This window comes from Orycteropus afer, unplaced genomic scaffold, assembly GCF_000298275.1.
Source record: "Orycteropus afer afer isolate SDZICR_OR568_19922 unplaced genomic scaffold, OryAfe1.0 scaffold00125, whole genome shotgun sequence".
Lineage (NCBI taxonomy): Eukaryota > Metazoa > Chordata > Mammalia > Tubulidentata > Orycteropodidae > Orycteropus > Orycteropus afer.
The window spans coordinates 8,382,307-8,403,768 of NW_006921712.1; the positions used below are offsets into that span (position 1 = coordinate 8,382,307).

At 35.0% G+C, this 21,462-nt stretch overlaps 1 protein-coding gene across 1 annotated transcript in view; it reads right to left on the reverse strand.

The window, feature by feature from the left end:
• CSMD1 (CUB and Sushi multiple domains 1) overlaps positions 1-21,462 on the reverse strand; it is a 972,765-nt gene that overhangs the window by 252,233 nt on the left and 699,070 nt on the right. Inside the window, exons 34-38 of the mRNA XM_007944438.2 lie at positions 15,793-15,970; positions 12,778-12,923; positions 11,853-11,933; positions 10,270-10,383; positions 5,263-5,451 (exon numbers count right to left, since the gene is read on the reverse strand). Of these exons, the coding sequence (XP_007942629.2) occupies positions 5,263-5,451; positions 10,270-10,383; positions 11,853-11,933; positions 12,778-12,923; positions 15,793-15,970 (708 nt within the window). The remainder of the gene's footprint in view (positions 1-5,262; positions 5,452-10,269; positions 10,384-11,852; positions 11,934-12,777; positions 12,924-15,792; positions 15,971-21,462) is intronic.

Genomic DNA, 21,462 nt, shown 5'->3' on the forward strand with positions numbered 1-21,462 from the left:
GTGATACTGCCTCGGAAACCCAAGGAGGGGTCGCTATGAGTGGGGGCCGACTCGATGGCAAACAACAACAACAACATATATAGGAATAGATGTGTGTTCATACACACACTTGTATTAAGTTTGGTTGTTTTCCTTTTTTTTTTTTTTTTTGTCTATGGCAATTAATGGACCTCAGGTTAGAATATAACTGACTGCCCTATTGATAATGGAAGCCTAATTTTTAGCTAATGAAATACTACTATGCATTCTAAAGTTTGAGGTGAAAGCCTCCACCAATGCACACCTGTTTTAATATACACTTTAAAACAAAACACAAAGTGTATATTAAAACCGGTGTGCATTGGTGGAGACTTTCACCTCATATACACTTTAAAACAAAACACGGGAGCTCTGGTAGCATAGTGGCTAAGACACTTGCCTGCTAACCAGACGGCTGGCGGTTCAAACCTACCAGCTACTCTTCGGAAGAAAGGTTGGGCAATCCTACTTCCGTAGTGATACTGCCTCGGAAACCCAAGGAGGGATCTGCCTCGGAAACCCAAGGAGGGATCGCTATGAGTCGGGGCCGACTCGATGGCACATAACAACAACAACAACAACAACAAAACAAAACACTGGAAATAAAAATGTTTTTCTTCTGTCCTCTATTTCTGTGTATATAAATATGGCTTTAATTTCTAATTTAGTAGTTCATCTTTGGAAATATAAACATATATTCATATGGTATATCCAATTTGATTATTATGGTTTATCAAATCAGTAAAATGCATGCAAACACAATAAATCAATTGTATTAATTTTTTCACTTAAATTGTTATTTATCTGAATTCAATGACTAATCAGTAAAAACTCTGTTATTATTTGTAGTAATTATTACTGTAATTATATCTGGGCTAATTTTCTGGACTATGATTAGGCTTCTAAACAAAGAATAATTTCAAATTGGCAATTCAGCCACAAATTATTTTTAAACATAGCTTAGTTATACTAAAATATTCATTAGAATAGTATAGAATAATATAAGAAAATTATAAATGGTGTTAAAAACAGCATTAATCTCTACTCATTTAACTGTTTAACATTTTTTAAAATCGCACCTTAAAGTGTCAGCTAGCATTATATCATGCAGAATCTCCAAGAATCATTATTTTCTGTATTTCTAGTGAAACAATCATTGACTTTGATTAAAATGCTTCCAAGCCTCTTAAATATCCTTTTGAATTAATACAATAAAAAACTAAAACTCAAATCGGTCGAGTTGGACCTGACTCATAGTGACCTCCTCCTTGGGTTTCAGAGGCAGTATCACTAAGGAAGTAGATTGCCCAAACTTCCTTCTGAGGAGTGGCTGGTGGGTTTGAACCACAAGCCTTCTAGTGAACAGTCAAATGCCTTAGGCACTATGCTACCAGAGCTCCCCAATATAATACTTAAGGAAAGGAATAGATGTTTGAAATCAACTTTCTAAATCCTAACGTGAAAGAATTAGGGAATGTTGCTGTTGCTAGGGTCCATTGAGTAGTTTCCAACTCATAGCGACACTATGCACAGCAGAACAAAGCACCACCCGGTCCCGTGCCAGCTCCACAATCCTTGCTAAACCTGAGCCCATTGCCACAGCCACTGTATCAATCCATCTTGTTGAGGGCTTTCCCCATTTTCTTCGACACTTCACCTTACCAAGCATGACATCCAACTCCAGGGAATGGTCCCTTCTGATAACATGACCAAAGTAGGTGAGATGAAGTCTGGCCATTCTAGCTTCCTAGGAGCATTCTGGCTCCACTTCCTCCAGGACAGAACTGTTAAATCTTTTAGCAGTCCATGGCATTTTCAGCATTCTTTGCCAGCACCACAAGTCAAAAGCATCAACTCTTCTTCGGTCTTCCTTATTCTTATTTCCAGCTCTGACATGTATATGAGACAATTGAAAATGCCATGGCTTGTGTCAGCCCCACCTTAGTCCTCAAGGAGATGTCTTTGCTCCTCAGCACTTGAAAGAGTCCTTTGCAGCCGACTTGCCCCATGCAATACAGCATCTGATGTCCTCACTGCTGCTTCCATTAGCATTGATTGTAGAACCAAGCAATGTGAAGTCTTTGACAACTTTAAACTTTTCTCCATTTATTATGATGCTGCTTAAAAATCCAGTTGTGAGGATTTTTGTTTTCTTTATATTGAGATGTAATCCATACTACAAACTGCATTCTTCAGCCTTTGTCAGTAAGTGCTTCAAGCTGTCCTCATTTTCAGCAAACAAAGTTGTGTCACCAGCATTGTTAATGATTCTTCCTCCATTCCTGATGCCACGTTTGTCTCCATATAGTCCACCTTCTCTGATTATTTGCCCAGCATATACATTGGATAAGTATGGTGAAAGGATACAACCCTGACACTCTCCCTTCTTGATTTTAAACCACACAGTGTCTCCTTGTTCTCTTTGAATGACAACCTCCATCCTGGTCTATGTACAGGGTCCTCATGAGTACAATTAAGTGTGCTGGAATTCTCATTCTTCTCAATGTTACCCATAATTTGTTATGATCCACACAATCAAATGCTTTTGCATAGTCAATAAAACATAAGTAAACATCTTTCTGGTATTCTTTGCTTTGAGCCAAGATCTATATGACATCAGCAATGATATCCCTCGTTCCGCATCTTCTTCTGAATCCAGCTTGCATTTCTGGAATTTCTCTGTCAATATATCACTGCAACCATTTTTGAATTATCTTCGTAAGATTTTACTTGCAAGTGATATTAATGATATTGTTCAATAATTTCCACATTCTGTGGGATTACCTTTCTTTGGAATGGGTACAAATATGGATCTCTTCCAGTCAGTTGGCCAGGTAGCTGTCTTTCAAATCTCTTGGCATAATAGAGTGAATGTCTCCAATGGGATATCTGTTTGTTGAAACATCTCACTGAGTATTCCATCAATTCCCAGTGGCTGGTTTTTTGACAATTCCTTCAGTGCAGTTTCAACTTCTTCCTTCAATACTATTGATTCCTGTTCATATGCCACTTCCTGAAATGGATGAAGATCAACCAGGTCTTTTGGGTACAATGGCTCTGTGTATTTCTTTCATCTTCTTTTAATATGTTTTGCATTTTCAATATTTTCTCCATGGAATCTTTCAATATTGCAACTCAAGGCTTTTTTTCCTTAGTTTCATCAGCTTGAGAAATGCTGAGTGTGTTCTTTCCTTTTGGTTTTCTAACTCCAGGTTTTTGCACATTTCATTATAGTAATTGGCTTTGTCTCCTTGATCTGCTCTTTGAAATCTTCTGTTCAGCTCTTTTATTTTGTCATCTCTTTCATTTGCTTTAGCTACTCTCCACTCAAGGGCAATTTTCAGAATCTCTTCGGGCATCCATTTTAGTCTTTTCTTCCTTTCTTGTCTTTTTAATGACCTTTTGCTTCCTTCATGGATGATGTGCCTCATGTCATCCCATAATTCTTCTGGTTTTTGGTCACTGGTGTTCAGTGCATCAAATCTATTCTTTAGATGTTCTCTAAAGACAAGAGGAATTTATTCAAGGTCATATTTTGGCTCTCATGAAATTGTTTTAATTGTCTTCAACTTCAAGTTGAACTTGTACATGAGCAGTTGATGATCTGTTTCACAATCAGCTCCTGGTCTTATTTGGCTGAAGATACTGAGTTTTTCCATCTCCTCTTGCCACAGATGGAGTCAGTCTGATTTCTGTGTACTCCATCTGGTGAAGTCCATGTGTATAGATGCCATTTGTGTTGTTTAAAAAAGGTATTTGCAATGAGTAAGTTATTGGTCTTAATAAAACTCTATCATGCAGTCTCCAGTGTTATTTGTGTCACCAAAGCCAAATTTTCTAACTTCCAGTGATTCTTCTTTGTTTCCAACTTTTGCATTCCAGTCAACAGTGAAAATTGCATGTTGAGTCAAATTCAGAGTGCAGAAGTTGATAAAAATCCTCAATACCTTCATCTTTGGTTTTGGTGGTTGGTGTGTAAATTTGAATAGTGGTAGCATTAACTGGTTTTCTTTGTATGCATATGGATATTATCCTATAACTGACAGCATTGTACCACAGAACAGATCTTGAAACATTCTTTGCAATAATGAATGCTACGCCTTTCCTTTTCAAACTGTCATTCCTGATAGATCATATGGCTGTCTGACTCAATGGCCAAAACTGGTCCATTTCAGCTCACTAATGCCTAGGATATCAATCTTTATGCATTCCATTTCATTTTTGACAACTTCTAATTTTCCTAGATTCATACTTTGTACATTCCATGTTCCGATTATTAATGGGTGTTTGCAGCTGTTTCTCCTCAAATTGAATTGTGCCACATCAGCAAATGTAGGTTCTGATAGTTTTACTTTATCCATATCATTAAGGTTGGTTTTACTTTGATGAGGCCGCTCTTTCCCAGTCATATTTTGAGTGTCTTCCAACCTAATGGGCTGGTCTTTCCACACTGTATCGGATAATATTTCAGGGCTATTCACAAAGTTGCCCAGCAACATATCAGACATGTTTCTCTGCTATTCTTAAGGTTTTTCCTGGCTAATTCTTTGAGAAATGGATGGCCTCTTCCTTCTTCCTAGTCTGTCTCAGTCTGTAAGCTGCATTGAAACCTGTGCACCATGTGCAAACCTGCTGGCATTTGGGACACCTGTGGCAAAGCCTCAAGCCTCACAGTAACATGCATGCCACCACAGTACAGTAAATTGACAAACAAGTTGTCTTCCTTTGGTGTTTGAAACCTCTCTGCCCTCCCCTTACCTGGATCCTGTGGCTCTATTGTGCCTTACTTCCCTGCTCCTTCCTGTCTCTTGGGTATGGGGCTTATCTCCCTCTCCTTGCCTGGATTCCACAGCTCTGTCTTATCCCTGGCTCTTCCCTGCCTCCCACATCTGGGTGTAGTGCCTGTCTCCGTCCCCTTACCTGGAATCCTATGGCTCTGTATACTTCGTAGAGAATAGCTAAAGCAAATTCAATATACTTTTTGAGTGTAAACATTCTAATTGCTTAAAAAGTTCATAAAATGACAATAGTAGGGTGTTTTATAGATGATTTGATCTCTTAAAGTGACAATTCCCAGAGTAATTCATTCTTTGTTTTGTGGGGACATCATTTAATTCAAGACTATATTCAAGCCCTTATATTATTAAAAACATTATATATGTGTGTGTGTGTGTGTGTGTGTGTATTTATATTATATATAGATCATAGATCACTGGTATATAAATATAGAGCAAAGAAACTTACCATCAAATATTTCCAGTGCATCAAATTGTTTTTCACTTTGAAATGTATCCACAAAGATGGTTATATTATAGTTTGGTTCCACTTTAATACTCCAAGAACACGTCTGAGAGTTAAAATAGTTGCCTGGATACCCTGGACTGAGGATTACTCCAGATGATTCTGTGCGGACTTCGTTTGCTGGGCATTGTGCTAGAGAGAAAAGTATAGGGAATCATTTTCCTTTACAAAATGAATTCAATTTCAAAAGAGAGTTTCTATTTCTATTCCTATATTTATACAAGCCAAAAAAGAATATAACCTTATTGTACTGTGATTAAATTCATACAGGATGTCAAACACAGCAGGAGAGCAACTTTGAATAAAAATAACTAGCATTTAGTATTACTCTACAATCTAATATATATATATACACACACACACACACAATATATATATAAAGATAATATTAACTAAAAAACACAGATTAAAACAACTTAATTACATGTATCATTTTCATCTGTAATTTTGGTAAAATCAGTCCTTAAAATATATTATGCCAATTAAAAAGTGCACATGTTGATAGTTAAATTAAAGAAAAAAAAAAAAAAAAGAAAGAAAGAAAAGAAAAGAAGTCAGAATTTGTATATGTATGTATGTCATGTAGGGCCAGAGCCTGAAACTTTAGAAACTCCTTGGAACTGCCTAGACTTTGGAATAAGAGCCAGAGCTTTCCTTGGCTCTGATGTAAATTGAAAACAATATACCTATCCCTCAGGACTATAACTGAGATCAAATATAAGTAATTATTTTTCTTAAATTTAAAGCACTATATGGACAGAAAAAGGAGCTCTGGTGGAATAGTGATTAATGCATTTGTCTGCTAACCAGAAGGTTGGCAGTTCAAACCCACCAATCGCTCTGTGCAAGAAGGATGGGATAGTGTGCTTCTGTAAAGGTTTACAACCTTGGAAGCCCAGTAGGGGTTGCTATGAGTCAGATTTGACATGATGGCAGTGAGTCTGGTTTGGTTTTGGATATGGATAGAAGGTGTTACAAGGATTCTGGGGTTGGTTTATCCACATGCCAGTCTTTTTTCTGACATAAAGATGCTACCAGAACATATTGTTTTTCCCCTTCAGTATTAAACTTGAGAAAATATTCAGCAAATCTAATGAAAACTGTGATGTTGTCCTTGAAGCTATAGTTAGTAGATGGCACTGGAACTTTGGGTCACCTGGAAATAACAAACATGCTACTGATTTGTAAAAATCTACCTGGAGAACTATTAGCACATTCCAGGGTTTGAATGTGATGTAGTGATTATAAATCAGAAGCAGAATCTTAACATAGCTATTCTTATTCCTTCTATTTTTAAGTTGCTGCTTTGTTATTGTTGTTGTTCTTTTATTGTGTGAGAAAAGAAGACAAAATGAAAATATAAGAGAAGTTATTTGTATCATTTTTCTTACTATATTTAAAAGTATTTTTTCAGGCATACATAGTTTTCAAATGAATTTGAATATGTTTTCCCATGAGCTAACATGTGTTTGATTCATTTTATTTCTCTTGTTTCTTTCATATATGCCTATTCCTTCATGTTCATTCCTATAAACTGCTGCTAGAAGCAACACCCACTTACAGTGAGAAAGTTTCAAATGACTGCTGGCTTTCCTACAGCTGAACTGTTCTTTTTCTGGCATCAATCACACATTAAGAAATACACTATGTCTCCTCAGGGGACTATTGGCAACCTCCTACCACAGAGAAACATCTGATTGAGGTTTCTGTCAAAAAAAAAAGTCTGAAAAATCTTACCACCATAACACATTTCTTATGTGCTTTAAGTCATCATACTTCTACATAATATTATTTCTTTAGCTTATTTTGAAAATAAATAAATAGATGTGAGGCTTAAAACTCAATGCTGTGATCAACTACCCTTTGCCGGCCTTCAGCAAGAGCAAATTATATTAGAATTTATAAAGAATTAAGATTAATTCTTAAAGATACCTATAGCTGGGGGAAAACTGTGAAACTGAGAACTCGAAACAACTGGGAAAAGCTGCCACTTGCAGCTCTTAAAAATCCATGGTCATTATCATAGATACCCAAAAGAAAGCTGTCACTTGTCTGCCATTTTTATGTGGCCTCCCTCTGGTGCTATCCAGAGAGATAGTCATTATTAGAAGGTCACTGATTCTCTTTAGTGTTCATTTAAAATTTATTCTTGTAATATTTTATAAAAATGAATATTCTTTTAGAGTTCTGAACACCATTGATAGATATCCATTGTGTATAAGATGAAGCCTACCTGACACTGAAGACCTTTAAAAATCTGGTCCCCTCTAAATACTCCTTTCCCCTAACCACACTTTAAGAGCAAGATACAAGGAGCTACTTCATCTTTCCTGGACACCCCATGCAATTTAACAGTTTTCAAACCTTTGTTATCACTTCTTACTCTTTAAAATGGTTTTCTTTTTTAATGTAAGAAATATCACTTTTCAAATATCCCTCACTGAGTTTTTTCCTAAATTAAAATAGGCATATAACAAGGTAGATATTTATTTAAGCATAATGCTAATTGCAAGAGAACCATCTTTTCTTATCACTTCTCAAAAATTGGTTACAATTATTAAAGTGGAACTTCTAAAATTGTGGTTATAGAACTTGAAGATTTGTCACTAAAAACTAATGTAAAGTTTTGTCAAGAATCTACTGGAGGATTGGACTACTCTTGAGCTTAATCAATTCAATTAAAAGAAATTCAGTGCTTAAATAAAGATTATAATTAAGTGCTTAACTATTTTGTAAAAAGATATCTTATCCCATATTTCCTTTCTAAATAATGAGATATTTAGAAATGGTAACGAAAATAACTTCCCATTAAGGTTTTAAATACATTTACCCTTGAATTGAAACAGATGAGAAGTAGATTATTTTAGGTAGTAATTGCCGTGAGTTCAGTAAAAATGGCAATCTGGCACAAGTAAAGTGAGGGTGTCTTGTCTCCGCAGAATACTCCCTCCAAATGTAGGTGACAATTGAGGTCATTTGGTGATATTTCTGTGCTGATTTACTCTGTTCTTGATTTGTCATGAATTAATTTAAAACTAGGTTAATCTCAGAACAGTGTACTTAAGGGAGATTACTTGTTTTTACAATAGCAAATATGTATGACTTTCTTAACTTACTAAGACTGTCCTTATTTAAAGCTGTCTATTCTGCGGAACTTTAGGTCATGGAAGTTGTGATTAAAACATACTTTAAAATTTCCAAGACACATCTCAGTTAAATTTTACATAAAATGGCAAAAGATGAAAACTGCAAAAATTAACCAACAATCTCTCTCTCTCACCTTCAGAAAAAAATTCTTAAGTAGAACATTGATTGCTCTTGAAATATGGTACTGATACTAATTTTCTCTTTGTCAGAAAATAATGTTGCAGTCTTAAGATTTTGTACAGTGTGAATCTCAAATTCTAAGTGAGGCAATTAAGAGGTGGAGAATTTCAGTGACATGTATAAAAACATAGATGGTTTTAGTGTTTAAAGAGAAGAGTAGACCAGATTTCTACTATGGTATTTTCCCCACCTGGCTCATATTGTTGTTGTGTTTGCCATCAAGTCAGATACGACTCACAGCAATCCCTCCTTGGGTTTCTGAGGTGGTATCACTACTGAAGTAGATTGGCCAACCTTCCTTCCAAGGAAAGGCTGGTGGCTTTGAACAGCCAGCCTTCTGGTTAGCAGTCTAACTTAGAAATAACTTATGGTTATTTAATAGTAATTCATTCACAAATATTTACTGATTTCCTTTAAATGTTGAAAATTTTCTCCCTCAGGGTAATAAAAGCCTGCCTCATTATAAAACGAGACAACACAAAGTTTCTCAGACATTTTTAAAGAATCAATTCCCAGATGTATGTACTTGCAAAATAAGGTCAGTTACTACTGCAATACAATTTTTAAAAAATGCCTTAACTAGTATAGAATTTTACATTATACAATACATGAATTGGTAAATTACTTATCATACATTCCTCATTCCCTTAAGTCTTAAAAAATAATCCTGTAGATAAAGCTCATAAACTATTATATATATATATATATATATATAATGCCTAAGGGACTACATAGTTTAGACTTAGACTCCAGGTGTTTTCAACAGTTTCATTCCTTAAGGAATGATAACATTCATATTTTTTGTCTAAGAAGAGTTCTCCATTCTTCAAAGTCACTAAATTTGTACCATGATTTTGATAAGCAGACCTGTAGCACTTAGGGACTACATTGAGTTTGAAGCTTAGTTTTCATTTTTCTAATATTTTCCCTCCAATGGTACCAATAGTGGTAGCTTTTAAATGATATTTTAAAAGTGATCTAAGTATATTCTAATCAACTGAATCAATGTGTCAACATCAAATCTTTTTCTATTATTATATATTCTCTATTTTACTGTATATGGTCTACACACTTTAAAGACATTAAAAAAACAATATATTTTTGCATTTCATTGTTCACAACACATGTACCTTTCCTTGCTTATAAATTTTACATCAAAAGAAAAAATATTAAATGCTAGTTAATTATATGTCCACTGAAGTATTTAGGGGGAAATGTCTGAGTTTACTTTGAAAAGCATCAAAAACATAAGTTCTATTAATGGATAGATAGAAAAAGAGATGATGGATAGACATGCACTAAAAGAAATATTATGAACATTAATGGTAGAATTCAGGTAGTTGGTGGTCAGTGTTCATTATAAAATTCTTTCAATTGTGTCATATGTTTGAAATTTTACATAATAAATTGAAATAAAAGCATGGTTTCTCATAGTATGTAGCTCTGATTTATTTTAGCTAAAAGAGAAAGAGTAATTAGATAATTCAGTTAGTAGAATACTTTAATTGCAATGGTATCATAACATTCAATACAGACAAATACAGACCAAGATGTTTGGACCAATGCAGATATCAAAATATTCTATATTGAAAAAGTACATTTTCAGTATCAAACTGTACATACCTTCACATGTTGGGAGAGAACCTTCAAACTGCAATTGGGAACTTAGCTTGCAAGTCAATGTGTCAGTCCCTGATAAAGTGTACCCAGGATGACACTGGTACTTCACAAAATCTCCTAAAAGAGGCAACACAATATTCTTGGAAATTTGTTTCCTGAATTTCCATAACATATATATGGAGTGTGTGAATCCATCAAATATATGTGATTATTAAATAATGAAGTCATTTAATAAAGAATGTGTGTACTCAGTCTGCTTAATAAAATAGCATAATTTTTCATTCTTCATTTATAAAAATAATACCTTAAACTTGAGCGCTGTTTATACAGAAATTAGATGGCATTTTTCCTTCCCTACCTATGTTCATTTCAATTCTCCCAAGATTAGGGAAAAAAAAAAAAAAAGAAAAAGAAGAAGAAAGAGGTGAAATATATGATTAATATTTAAGATTCTAGAATAGAATGGTTTTAAGTATCGGCAGAGAGGGTGAATCCATGACCTTGGCCTAATTAGCACAATGTTTCAATAACTAAGCCATTGTAACCATAGCAGAAATTTGGCCATATAGTTTGACCAACTGATCTAACACATGGTGCTGCAATAGGACAAAGTATTTTTAATTGTTGTTTATTTATGTTGTTACATACCGTCGAGTCAGACCCAACTCATAGTGACCCTTCCTTGGATTTCTGAGGCAGTATCACTAAGGAAGTAGATTGCCCCATCTTCCTTCCTAGGAGTGGCTGGTGGGTTTGAACCACCAACCTCTGGTTAGCAGTCAAGTGCCTTAGGGACTATGCTACCAGGAATTCTGGGACACTATAATTATACTGCAGACATATGCCATGAATGCTTTCTTAATGTGACCTGATGATTATTTAATGGATTAAATGATTAATATAAAACAATAAACCATAATTTCTAAATAGTATCATTAAATATATTCTACCAATTGTATTCCATTATAATGAAAGGCCAACATTACATTAATCATTATTTTAGTCACAAATGATTAGGCTCTACCTCAAGTGTGCGAACATGTTGGTCTAACTTAACAGAAATATATGCTCAAGTTTGTTTCTGAAAACATTATTCGAAGGATTTATACTCCCCTGAAAAAAACAAACCCCCTGTTAAGTTGTTGCTGACTCTTCATGACCCTACAAGTCAGAGTAGAACTGCCCCACAGGGTTTCCGAAGCTGTAAATCTTTACAGAAGCAGACTGTCACATCTTTCCTCTCTGAAGCATTTGGCAGTGTGAACTGCCCACCTTTTGGTTAGCAGGTGCGAGCTTAACCACCACCCCACCAGGGCTCCTCACAAAAGATGCATAGTATTTACTAAATGCTATAGGAAAAAAAAAAATGTGTTAATAATGACAAAAGCAAAATTCAAATAGAAAAAAAAAAATCATGATGAGAAAGAAAAACACACGTATTAGACACATGACCAATACTTAACAATGTTTTGGGGGATATATATATGTCAAATTACTCATTTTCTATTCTGAGCAACTACTGAAATTGAAGGTGGATGGAAAAAAGTCAGGTTGAGTTGATAGTACTGTATTGATGAAAATATTACCAATTTCAAAATCCTCATCCTCAGTAAGTATTTCTGCCAGTGGAACTGCTGGGGGAGGTTGACACTTCTTGAGCTGAAATGCTGAAAGGTTTATGGAAAAAAGAAAAAAAAAGCAAAACTGGAATTACATTTTCTGGTTAAACAAAACATTACAAAAAGCACTCCTCTTGAAATGATAATGCTTAGATATGCTGATACATCTATACTTGTTTTATAAAATGCTCACAAAAAATTTCAAAAACACAGTTTGGTAAAGCCATAGTATAAATGTCTAAGAAGGCAAATCCTCATAAGTTTATTTAATGCCAAGCATAACGTAAAGTTTGAGGACAAAAGTATACAGTGTTCCAAAAATTATAACAGTTTATTTTACTGTGAAATTCTGAGATTGAAATAGTGGAACCATGATCCGGCTCTGTGTTATATTTAAACTTGATAACATCTTATCTTGTCTCTTGTCCTGAGACACAAGTTGTGAAAACAGAAGTAAGGGATAGATAGATAGATATTACATCATTTTCAGATTTTTTTTCCCTCGAAATCATTAGAGATTTGCTTTCACTAAACCTATAATTATACAGTATTTGGTAAAGCACTTATCTGGAGACATGCATGAGGGCATCTATGAAAGGTAGCAGATGTATTTCACTGATCTCTTATGAAAGTTTCATTATAGTATATTTTCTTAGAATTAACCAAAATTCACTGCCAAATATTACTTGATGAGGTAAGATTTGAAATAATAAAAATATCACTAAACAAAAAACATCACGGGAAACTCTTGCATCAGTTATTGTAAGAAATTCTATCTGGCTGTTGAGGGTAAAGTCAAAGAATTTTAGATAGCAACAAATCATATGTCAACACTACAGGAAAAATCAAATAGAGTTCCCTGTCTTAATCAACAGAGTGAATATAAACTGACCATGAAAATTGAGGACAAAGAAACCTCCATTTGAAAAATCACTGTGAAACTTGAGCAGGACTTGATTCGTTGAACTATAAGCTGTTTCGAGGGCTGTATTTCCACTGAAAACTCCTAGCTGAGGTGAGTTCTGGTCAGGACCATCCCTAGGAAAAAGAGTAAGAGTACTTTGAATGGGAGGCTGTTAAATGATAGCTTAAATTAGCAATTCATTTTCTTCTAACAGTGGGCTGTTTCTTGGTAAAGCAGGATAGTGTGATCTCTGTGCTCCAGGCTATAGCACTGGCAACAGTGACCTAGAAAAGTAGAGCAGATTCACTCTTTACTTTCGAGGCTGACCTTTTCAGATGAATTTTAGAAACATGGTCATATTTATTTTAATGACTGCAATACCATTTATCAGTTTCCTTTAACATCTCCATATTTTAAAGTCTAAAATTCAATGTTGTCTATTTAATTGTAAGTGAGATTCATAGAATTTTGACAATGAATTATATTTAAAAAAATTGAATAAAATATAACCATCTTCTGGATAATGATTTTAGAAGTATCCAGATGTTTAATGTTCATAAAGTTGACAAACATTTTCAGTCTTCTTTTTTATGAGTGTTCTAACAATAATTATTCCACATATCATTGTTAAGAACTTTTGAGTGTACTTTCTAAACCTATAGATCAATGCAGGTAAATTGCTGATATTATATTGTGGATGGTTTTTATTGCTTTGAATTGGCAGTTTCACGTGATTAACTTAATATTTCAAATTCTCTGTTTCTTCTCATTCTCATAACTATTAGTTCAGGTAATTATCTTCCTCCAAGATTTCTTTTTACATCCTTAAAAGCCATCCTTCCTTTTTCCCTCAAGTAATATATTCTTCATCAAATAGGACTGGCTATTCTACAATCAGGAGCTCTGGTGGAGTAATGCCTGAGGCATTTGACTGCTAACCAGAAGACTGGTGGTTCAAACCTACCAGACACTGCTCAGAAGGAAGATTGGGCAATCTACTTCCATAGTGATACCACCTCAGAAACCCAAGGAAGGGTTGTTATGAGTCAGAACCGACTTGACAACAGAGGCCTTTTTTTTTTTTTTATTCAACAATCAAACTTTTACAACTTTCTTGTTTGAAATCCATACATGGATCATCATTGTTCTTATGACAAAGCCCAGAATCCTCAACATGATTTATCAGGTCACGTATTATTTGTCCCTGTCTACCCTTGCCATGCCACTTCTTTCTTTCTCTGGGACTCTTTAATAAGAGTTCAGCCACAACATACCTTATGTCTTCTACTTCACTGAAGTTACAATGTCTTCTATTACAACCTTTCTAGTAACCAGAACAACTCCTATCTCCTTCAGTTTCCATGGGGAAAGCTTCTGGTCCTTAATTCACTATCATTCCCTATGTAACACAGGGAAGAGAAGTTCTGTAATGTTTATAAGATATGCAAGACAGGTTATGTGTAGTAGTCTTTTCTTTAATATTTCTAGAAGCATCATATTCTTGTAAGGGAAAAGGATACTATAAGTTTTTCTTTAAGGAAAAAAACACTTAAAAATGTTAAATGAAATAATATTGGGATGTTCTCATATATTAAGAGGAATCATGAATGTTTCTAATGTTGTTAGGTGATGTCGAGCCAGTTCTGACTTGGACACCCCACGTGACAGAGTAGAACTGACCCACAAGGTTTTCTAAGCTCTCATCTTTATAGCCCTTATAACCTGTGACATGCAAATGACACAAGCTTGCCTGCTGAAAGTGAAGATGACTTGAAGCACTTACCAAAGAAGTTTAAATACTACAGCCTGCAGTATGGATTACACCACAACATAAAGAAAATGAAAATCCTCACAACTGGACCAGTAAGCAGCATTATGATAAATGGAGAAAAGACTGAAGTGGTCAGAGATTTCATTTTACTCAGTTCCACAATCACACCGATGGAAGCAGCAGTCAAGACATCAGATGATGTATTGCACTGTGCAAATCTGCTGCAAAAGACCTCATCTTTGCTGAAGAGCAAAGATGTCTCTGAAGACTAAGGTGCACCTAACCCAAGCCATGGTATTTTCAATCATATGCATGTGAATGCAGGAAAATGAATAAGGAAGACTGAAGAAGACTTGATGCTTTTGAGTTGTAGTGTTGGCAAAGAATACTGAAATAAATTATCTGCCAGAAGAACTAACAAATCTATCCTAGAAGAAGTGCAGCTGGAATGCCCCTTGGATGTGAGAATGTCCAGACTTCTCACCTCTTTTGGTCAGGTTTCCAGAAGGAAACATTCCCCAGAGAAGGATATCATGCTTGGTAAAGTGAAGGCTCAGTGAAAAGGGAAAGAGCCTCAAACAGATGGATTGATACAGTGGTTGCAATGATGGGCTCATGTATAGCAAGAATTGTGAGTATGACACAGGACCAGGAAACGTCTTGTTCTGTTGTACATAAGGTCACTGTGGGTCAGAGCTGACTCAATGCATCTAATGACAAGAACAATCTTTACAGATAGCCAGGTTTTACTCCTTCAGAACTGCTGGATATGTTCAAACCATCAGCCTTTTGATTACTAGTTGAGCTCTTAAGCATAGCACCACCAGGGTTCCTTAAGAATATATCTATGATATAGCAACACACACAGGAGCTCTGGTAGCATAGTGCCTAAGGCACTTGACTGCTAACCAGAAGGCTGGCTGTTCAAATCCACCAGCCACTCCTTGGAGGGAAGGTTGGGAAATCTACTTCTGTAGTGATACTGCCTCAGAAACCCAAGGAAGGGACGCTATGAGTCGGGTCTGACTCGACTGCACATAACAACAACAACAGCAACACACACACACAAAAATATTACCTGAAATTTATTGTTTGTATCTCTGGACTTAGTAAATGTATTTTCCCATATATACCTTATGAATTTATTTCTAAATATGAAATTATAAATATTAGTGACAAATCATAATAGCTTATCAAAATTATAAATTGCTTTTACTTGAAAAATCACATACCATACAGCAATGTAATCATTAACAGCTTCAGTCTGCAACAAGGTGAAGTTGATGTAAACTCCGTGACCCTGAGGCACTGTGATAAGCCAAATGCAATCCTTCAAAATTGGATATTCATCTGGAAATCCAGGGGAATAAATAGTACCATTCTGAGATGAAACATTATATCCACAAGGAGCTAAAAAGAAGCAAAGAAGAATTAAGACTAACATAGTCATCTTTAAAAAAGATAGTTAAAAATTTCTAAATCTCTAAAGTCCTCTATGCTAAAACTTTCAATTCTTAATACTTATGAAATATCACTCAGTAACTAAAAAATAAGAAAACCAAACTCACTGCTGCCAAGTCTGATTCAACTCATAGGAACCCCTCCTTAGGTTTCTGAGGCTGTATTACTACGGAAGTAGATTGCCCAGTCTTTCTTTTGATGAGTGGCTGGTGGATTTGAACCACCAACTTTCTGGTTATCAGTCAAATGCCTTAGGCACTAGTATGTCAAAATTATGCCAGTAAAATCTTGAAGCCTTAAAAGACTTATGCATTAAGGTTAAGTTATCTTAGTTTCATTTAATATATTCTTCAAATATTCAAAATTCCTTCAGAATAAGATAATTCCCATATGATAAAAATTTAAAAAAATAAATAAATAACTATAGGTTTACCATGACCGAGGTAATAGACACTTTGATGTGGATCAATCTGACACAATGGATCTTCTGAAATTATGCACAAATAAAAAATTGATATTTTTTTTTACGTCAGATTTCTAGAACCTATATAAGCTAACAAAAAGAGTGCTGTTTAACTCTTTCCTGAAACATAGACACTGTCAATTTTTTGTAGATGTTTAATGGGATAAGATCATGGAAGTCACGATTTTCCAAAGCACTGCCATATCTTATTCGTTTTCAACTATGTGAATAATTACAATATCCAATCATGTGTTATTATTTTATTTGATAAATTCATATGCACTGTTGCCATGGGAACTGTTTTACTTCATTTATGGATAAATGATATGACATTATGTTAGTGGGATAACTTAAGATCCTGTCTTTAAGGTAGTGGTACAGTATATCAAAGTCATAGAAAAGTGGACTTTGCAATCAAATCAAAAGCCAATATACGTAGAATGAACCTCACACACTGGATTCATCTGAAGCATTCAAAGGTTTTTTGCAAAAGATACACAGTTTAGCTGGGGTGAATAAGTCTAAATAGAGAAAATACAAAAAAAGAAATATTTAGTAACAAGAAGAAAGGAATGATGAAATATTATTTGGAAGTATATGATATATTGTTAAATTCAATGTACAGACACATACTGATTTCAAAGAAGATAGGGAAAAGTATCAGTGTGCAATAGATTGGATCTGGTCTGAGTCTCAGATAAATTCATTAGAAAGACTATGGTGAAATGACTATACTGCATAATACAGTAAGTGGGATTTGGATTCTGACAAACCTGGATTTGTAATCCAGTAAAACAGATTGTCACTTGGAAGCTCCATTTCTGCAAGCTACGTGAGGTCAGAGCCTGGGACATATTGATACTTAAAATCTGTAAAATGGAGCCAAAAGCTATGCTGTAGTCACAACAAAGAGTCCTTGGGTTGTGCAAATGATTAACATGATCAGCTGCTAAACTAAAGCTTTTTTTTTTTTTTTTTTGAGTACACCAAGAGGCACCTCAGAAGAAAGGAATGCTGATTTACTTTAGAAAAATCAGCCAGATGAAAACCCTATGAAGTACAGTATTCTCTACCCTGACACACATGGGGTCACCATGCTTTGGAATAGATTCAATGGCAAGTGTAGTTACAATAAACTCCTTGTCCTTTCCAAACTTCATGCACTTGTTCCCTCAAAGCTCAAATGTTCTTTTCCTACCTTGTTACCAGTGTAAATTTGTATCTTCCTTAAAAACTACTCAAAGGTCTTTGCTTCCTTTAAGGCTCTCTTGCTTGTTTTAGTCAAAGGTTAAGCCAGTATTACCCTAGATGCTCATTGTCTGTCTCACTTATCATAGGCTATTAGTTGCCAGTTTTTCTTGGCCATTAGAATTTCAATGCTTAGAAGGCAGGGGCTATGTTTTGTCTCTGTTCTAGCAACCACTTTTCATAAATTTCAATTGCCAAGTTCAAATCATGGTAGACAATAGACAATAAATAGTTGATGACTTGATACATTAGTGAGAAAAAATTTTAAAAAATTAAATAAATATATAGAAGCAATTAGGCTGGTATAGCGTAAGGGTAATTTGAGGTTAGTTTGTTTGATTTTTGTTTATAACACTAAGATTCCTCCTTTGTTCAAACTGGATCATGTAATTGTCTAACTAACTTACACATAGTACTGCCTTTAACACCGGAAATCAAACAAACAAAAATCACTGCATCCTATTCTTAAAAAAAAAAAAAAAAAAAATCACTTGAGTGGTGATTGTTGGGGTAAGACTCATAATTGTCCTCTGATATTATTTTTATCACTTAATAGCTTCATGACACTGAACAACTCAGCTACCCTTGCCATGATTTATCTGTGATATTCAAATAATGCATCCATTCACCCACTTATTCAGCAGATAGTTATGAAGGGTGCTAGGAAGTGGTAAAAGCTGAGACATCACCATTGCCTTGGTGGAGGTTACTGAACAGAGATGGAGACAGGTATTAAACAATTAAACACTAAATAAATAAAAATTCCAACTTGTGTAAGTTCTATGAAAGAAAAAAAATATTGTCATTTAAGACAGTAATATTCTGTCAATGCAAATATAAATTTTCTCAATGAAAAAAAAACCAAAAAACATTCTGCTTTCCTGCTTTGTATTCTAGAGATGAAGACAAGGGCCCTTAAAAAAGATGACTCAAAATTTCCTCTACCATTTTCCCTTCCCTGTCCTTCTAGTTCCAAAGAAGTCTTTACTCTCACTGTGGTGGCATCAAAGACATATTTGATGTTCATATCTGGTTGGTATCTTACTTTAATCCCACAGAGACTGTGGGTTTATGATCTGGCTCTGGATGAAGTGAATACATCCTCCTCTCATTTTCCTGAAAGTGAGGTTCAAAGTGGACCGTGAAGTACCAAACACCTACTGCTGAGGCAATTCTGATTTATAGCATCTCTATAGGACAGAGTAGACCTGCCCCATAGGGTTTCTAAGGCTAAATATTTACGGAAGCAGACTTCTAGAACTTTCTTCCACAAAGCAGCTGGCAGGTTTGAAGCACTGACCTTTCAGTTAGAAGTTGAGCACTTAACTACTGTGCCACCAGGACCCCTAGGACCCTGAGATCAATAATAAAGCACAGTGGACAGCACAGTAGTAATAGGCAGGATCAAAGCACAGCAGGTTACAAGATGTCTCCCAGCTTCTCACTTATCTGTCCAATTGATTCTCTTCAAAATGTGACTATGCAGAAAATTAGCTGATGCTGAGATTACCAGCATACTTTGCATTGTAATTAGAAATGGTATAAACCTAACCCTCTTCCACTCTAGTTCTACAAAAAGGTAGATAACTTCACTTACACATTTACAAAACTACATTAATATTAAAATTAAGAGTTTAGGTTGGGAGAAAATATTGCTGTGCAAAGCATAGTTAATGAGGCAAAAAAAAAGTTCCCATGTTACTTTTACATGTATTTTTCCAAAGACAAATAAGAACCTAAAAATTATTAAGATTCATATTTTCATAATACTAAGAACACCAGCATTAACATGACTGAAAATGATGGAGATACCTAGACTGAAAGCCTTATAACAAAAACTAACCAAAACTCAATGTCATTGAGTTGGTTCTGACGGGTTTCCAAGGCGGTATCTCTCCAGAAGTAGATTGTTCAGTCCTCCTTCTGAGGAGTGGTTGGTGGGTTTGAACCTCCAGCCTTCTGGTTAGTAGTCAAATGCCTTGGCACTAAGCCACCAGAGCTCTTGAACACTTTATAGAAAGTAAAAATTACTTAAGTGTCTATTTAAATGGGAAACAAACCTCATCCCATTCCTGATCTCCTAGCAAACTCAAATCCTTACCACTGTCTGAAGTTCCAATTGTGGAGTTTGCTCACTAGTTCGTAATATTGATTTTGGAGATGGTGAAGCTTTCATGTTGCTCACATCTACAAACACATACAAAGTGATGTGTGTATTTAGTTGACTCTTGGTCGTGTGTGAAGCCAGAACTAGAAGATACTAGATTAGCCACACAAGCATGGCAGACTCCAGCTGAGTAAGATGGAGACGCCTGTAATTAGTTCATTTTAACTGGAACCACCACCATCATCACCAAAAGTTATCTTACAGCTAATTTTGACTCACAGTGACTCCATGTGTTTCAGGACAGAACTAAGCTGCATACACAGTGAAAATCAAGGAGTACTGAGACATCTATTTGTTGCACTATCTTTTTTCTCTATAGAATATAGAAATGTGACTTTCTCTGAATAGAAATAGAAAAATAGAGCATGTTAAATGATATTAAATCACCAATTACATTTTAAAAATTTAAACATACATTACGAAAGTTACAGATAATTTGTAGTTTTCTCCATGATTGCCTTAAGATTTTTGCCTACACATTAAGAATGTGAAGAAAAATTTTGTAATATTGAACAACTAGTAAGTACACTTGTCATGAATATTTATGTATTTTAAACTATTTGCTTCATTAATACGCCCATGTACTGAATGAATGTCTAATCTCACATACTGTGTGGAGAACCATAGGTATTTCTGATCTCATTTTCGCTTCACTTACTCTGACTTCCTTATAATATTTTTCAGATAAATGATGAAGTATACTTTATCTTGGGAAATGTTCAGTAATGGAGATTTTAAAAACAATATTGAGGAATATAGGTAGGAACAATAGAGTTGCTTTTTGGAATAATTATTTTTATTGTTAACTATTTTAATTTTTTTTTCTGTATTTAAAAACCAGTGCTGAATCCTAGTTTTACTAATATGTACATAATAATATGCTATTTGCCTGGTTTGATATCTGTGTCAAATTGATTTCTGCTTACAAAATCTATTAACTGATTTAAGCTCCTAATACAGTTATTTCAACTTATATTATATATCCTAATAAATGACTCTATTCAAAGAATCTCTCATCATATATGTTGCTATCTGTTGGCAAGTCCCAACTCATAGTGACCTCATACTCAACTGAATGAAATACTGTATGATCCTGTGTCATCCTCATGATCAATGTGGTGGTCCATAGAGTTTATATTGGCTGATATTCTCAAGAGTAGATTGCCAGATATTTCTTCTTAGTTTTCATCTTTGTCTGAAAACTCTGCTGAAACCTCATAGCAACACACAAGCTTTCACTGACAGATAAATTGAGGCTACATATGAGATACTCTGGCTGAGAATTCAGTCAGATTTCCTGAGTGGAACATGAGTTATTTGCCACTAAGCCAGGCATTTGACTGCTAACCAGAAGGCTAGCAGTTCAAACCCACCAGCCACTCCTTGGAAGGAAGGTTGGGCAATCTACTTACAGAGTAACACCTCCTTGGAAACACAAGGAGAGATCATTATGATTTGGATCCTACTCAACAGCAGTGAGTTCTTTTGAGTTAAACCACCAATACATCCCCCTATGCATTAAAGTGAAGTGTATTATAAAAGTTCTTAAAAAAAAAAAAAAAA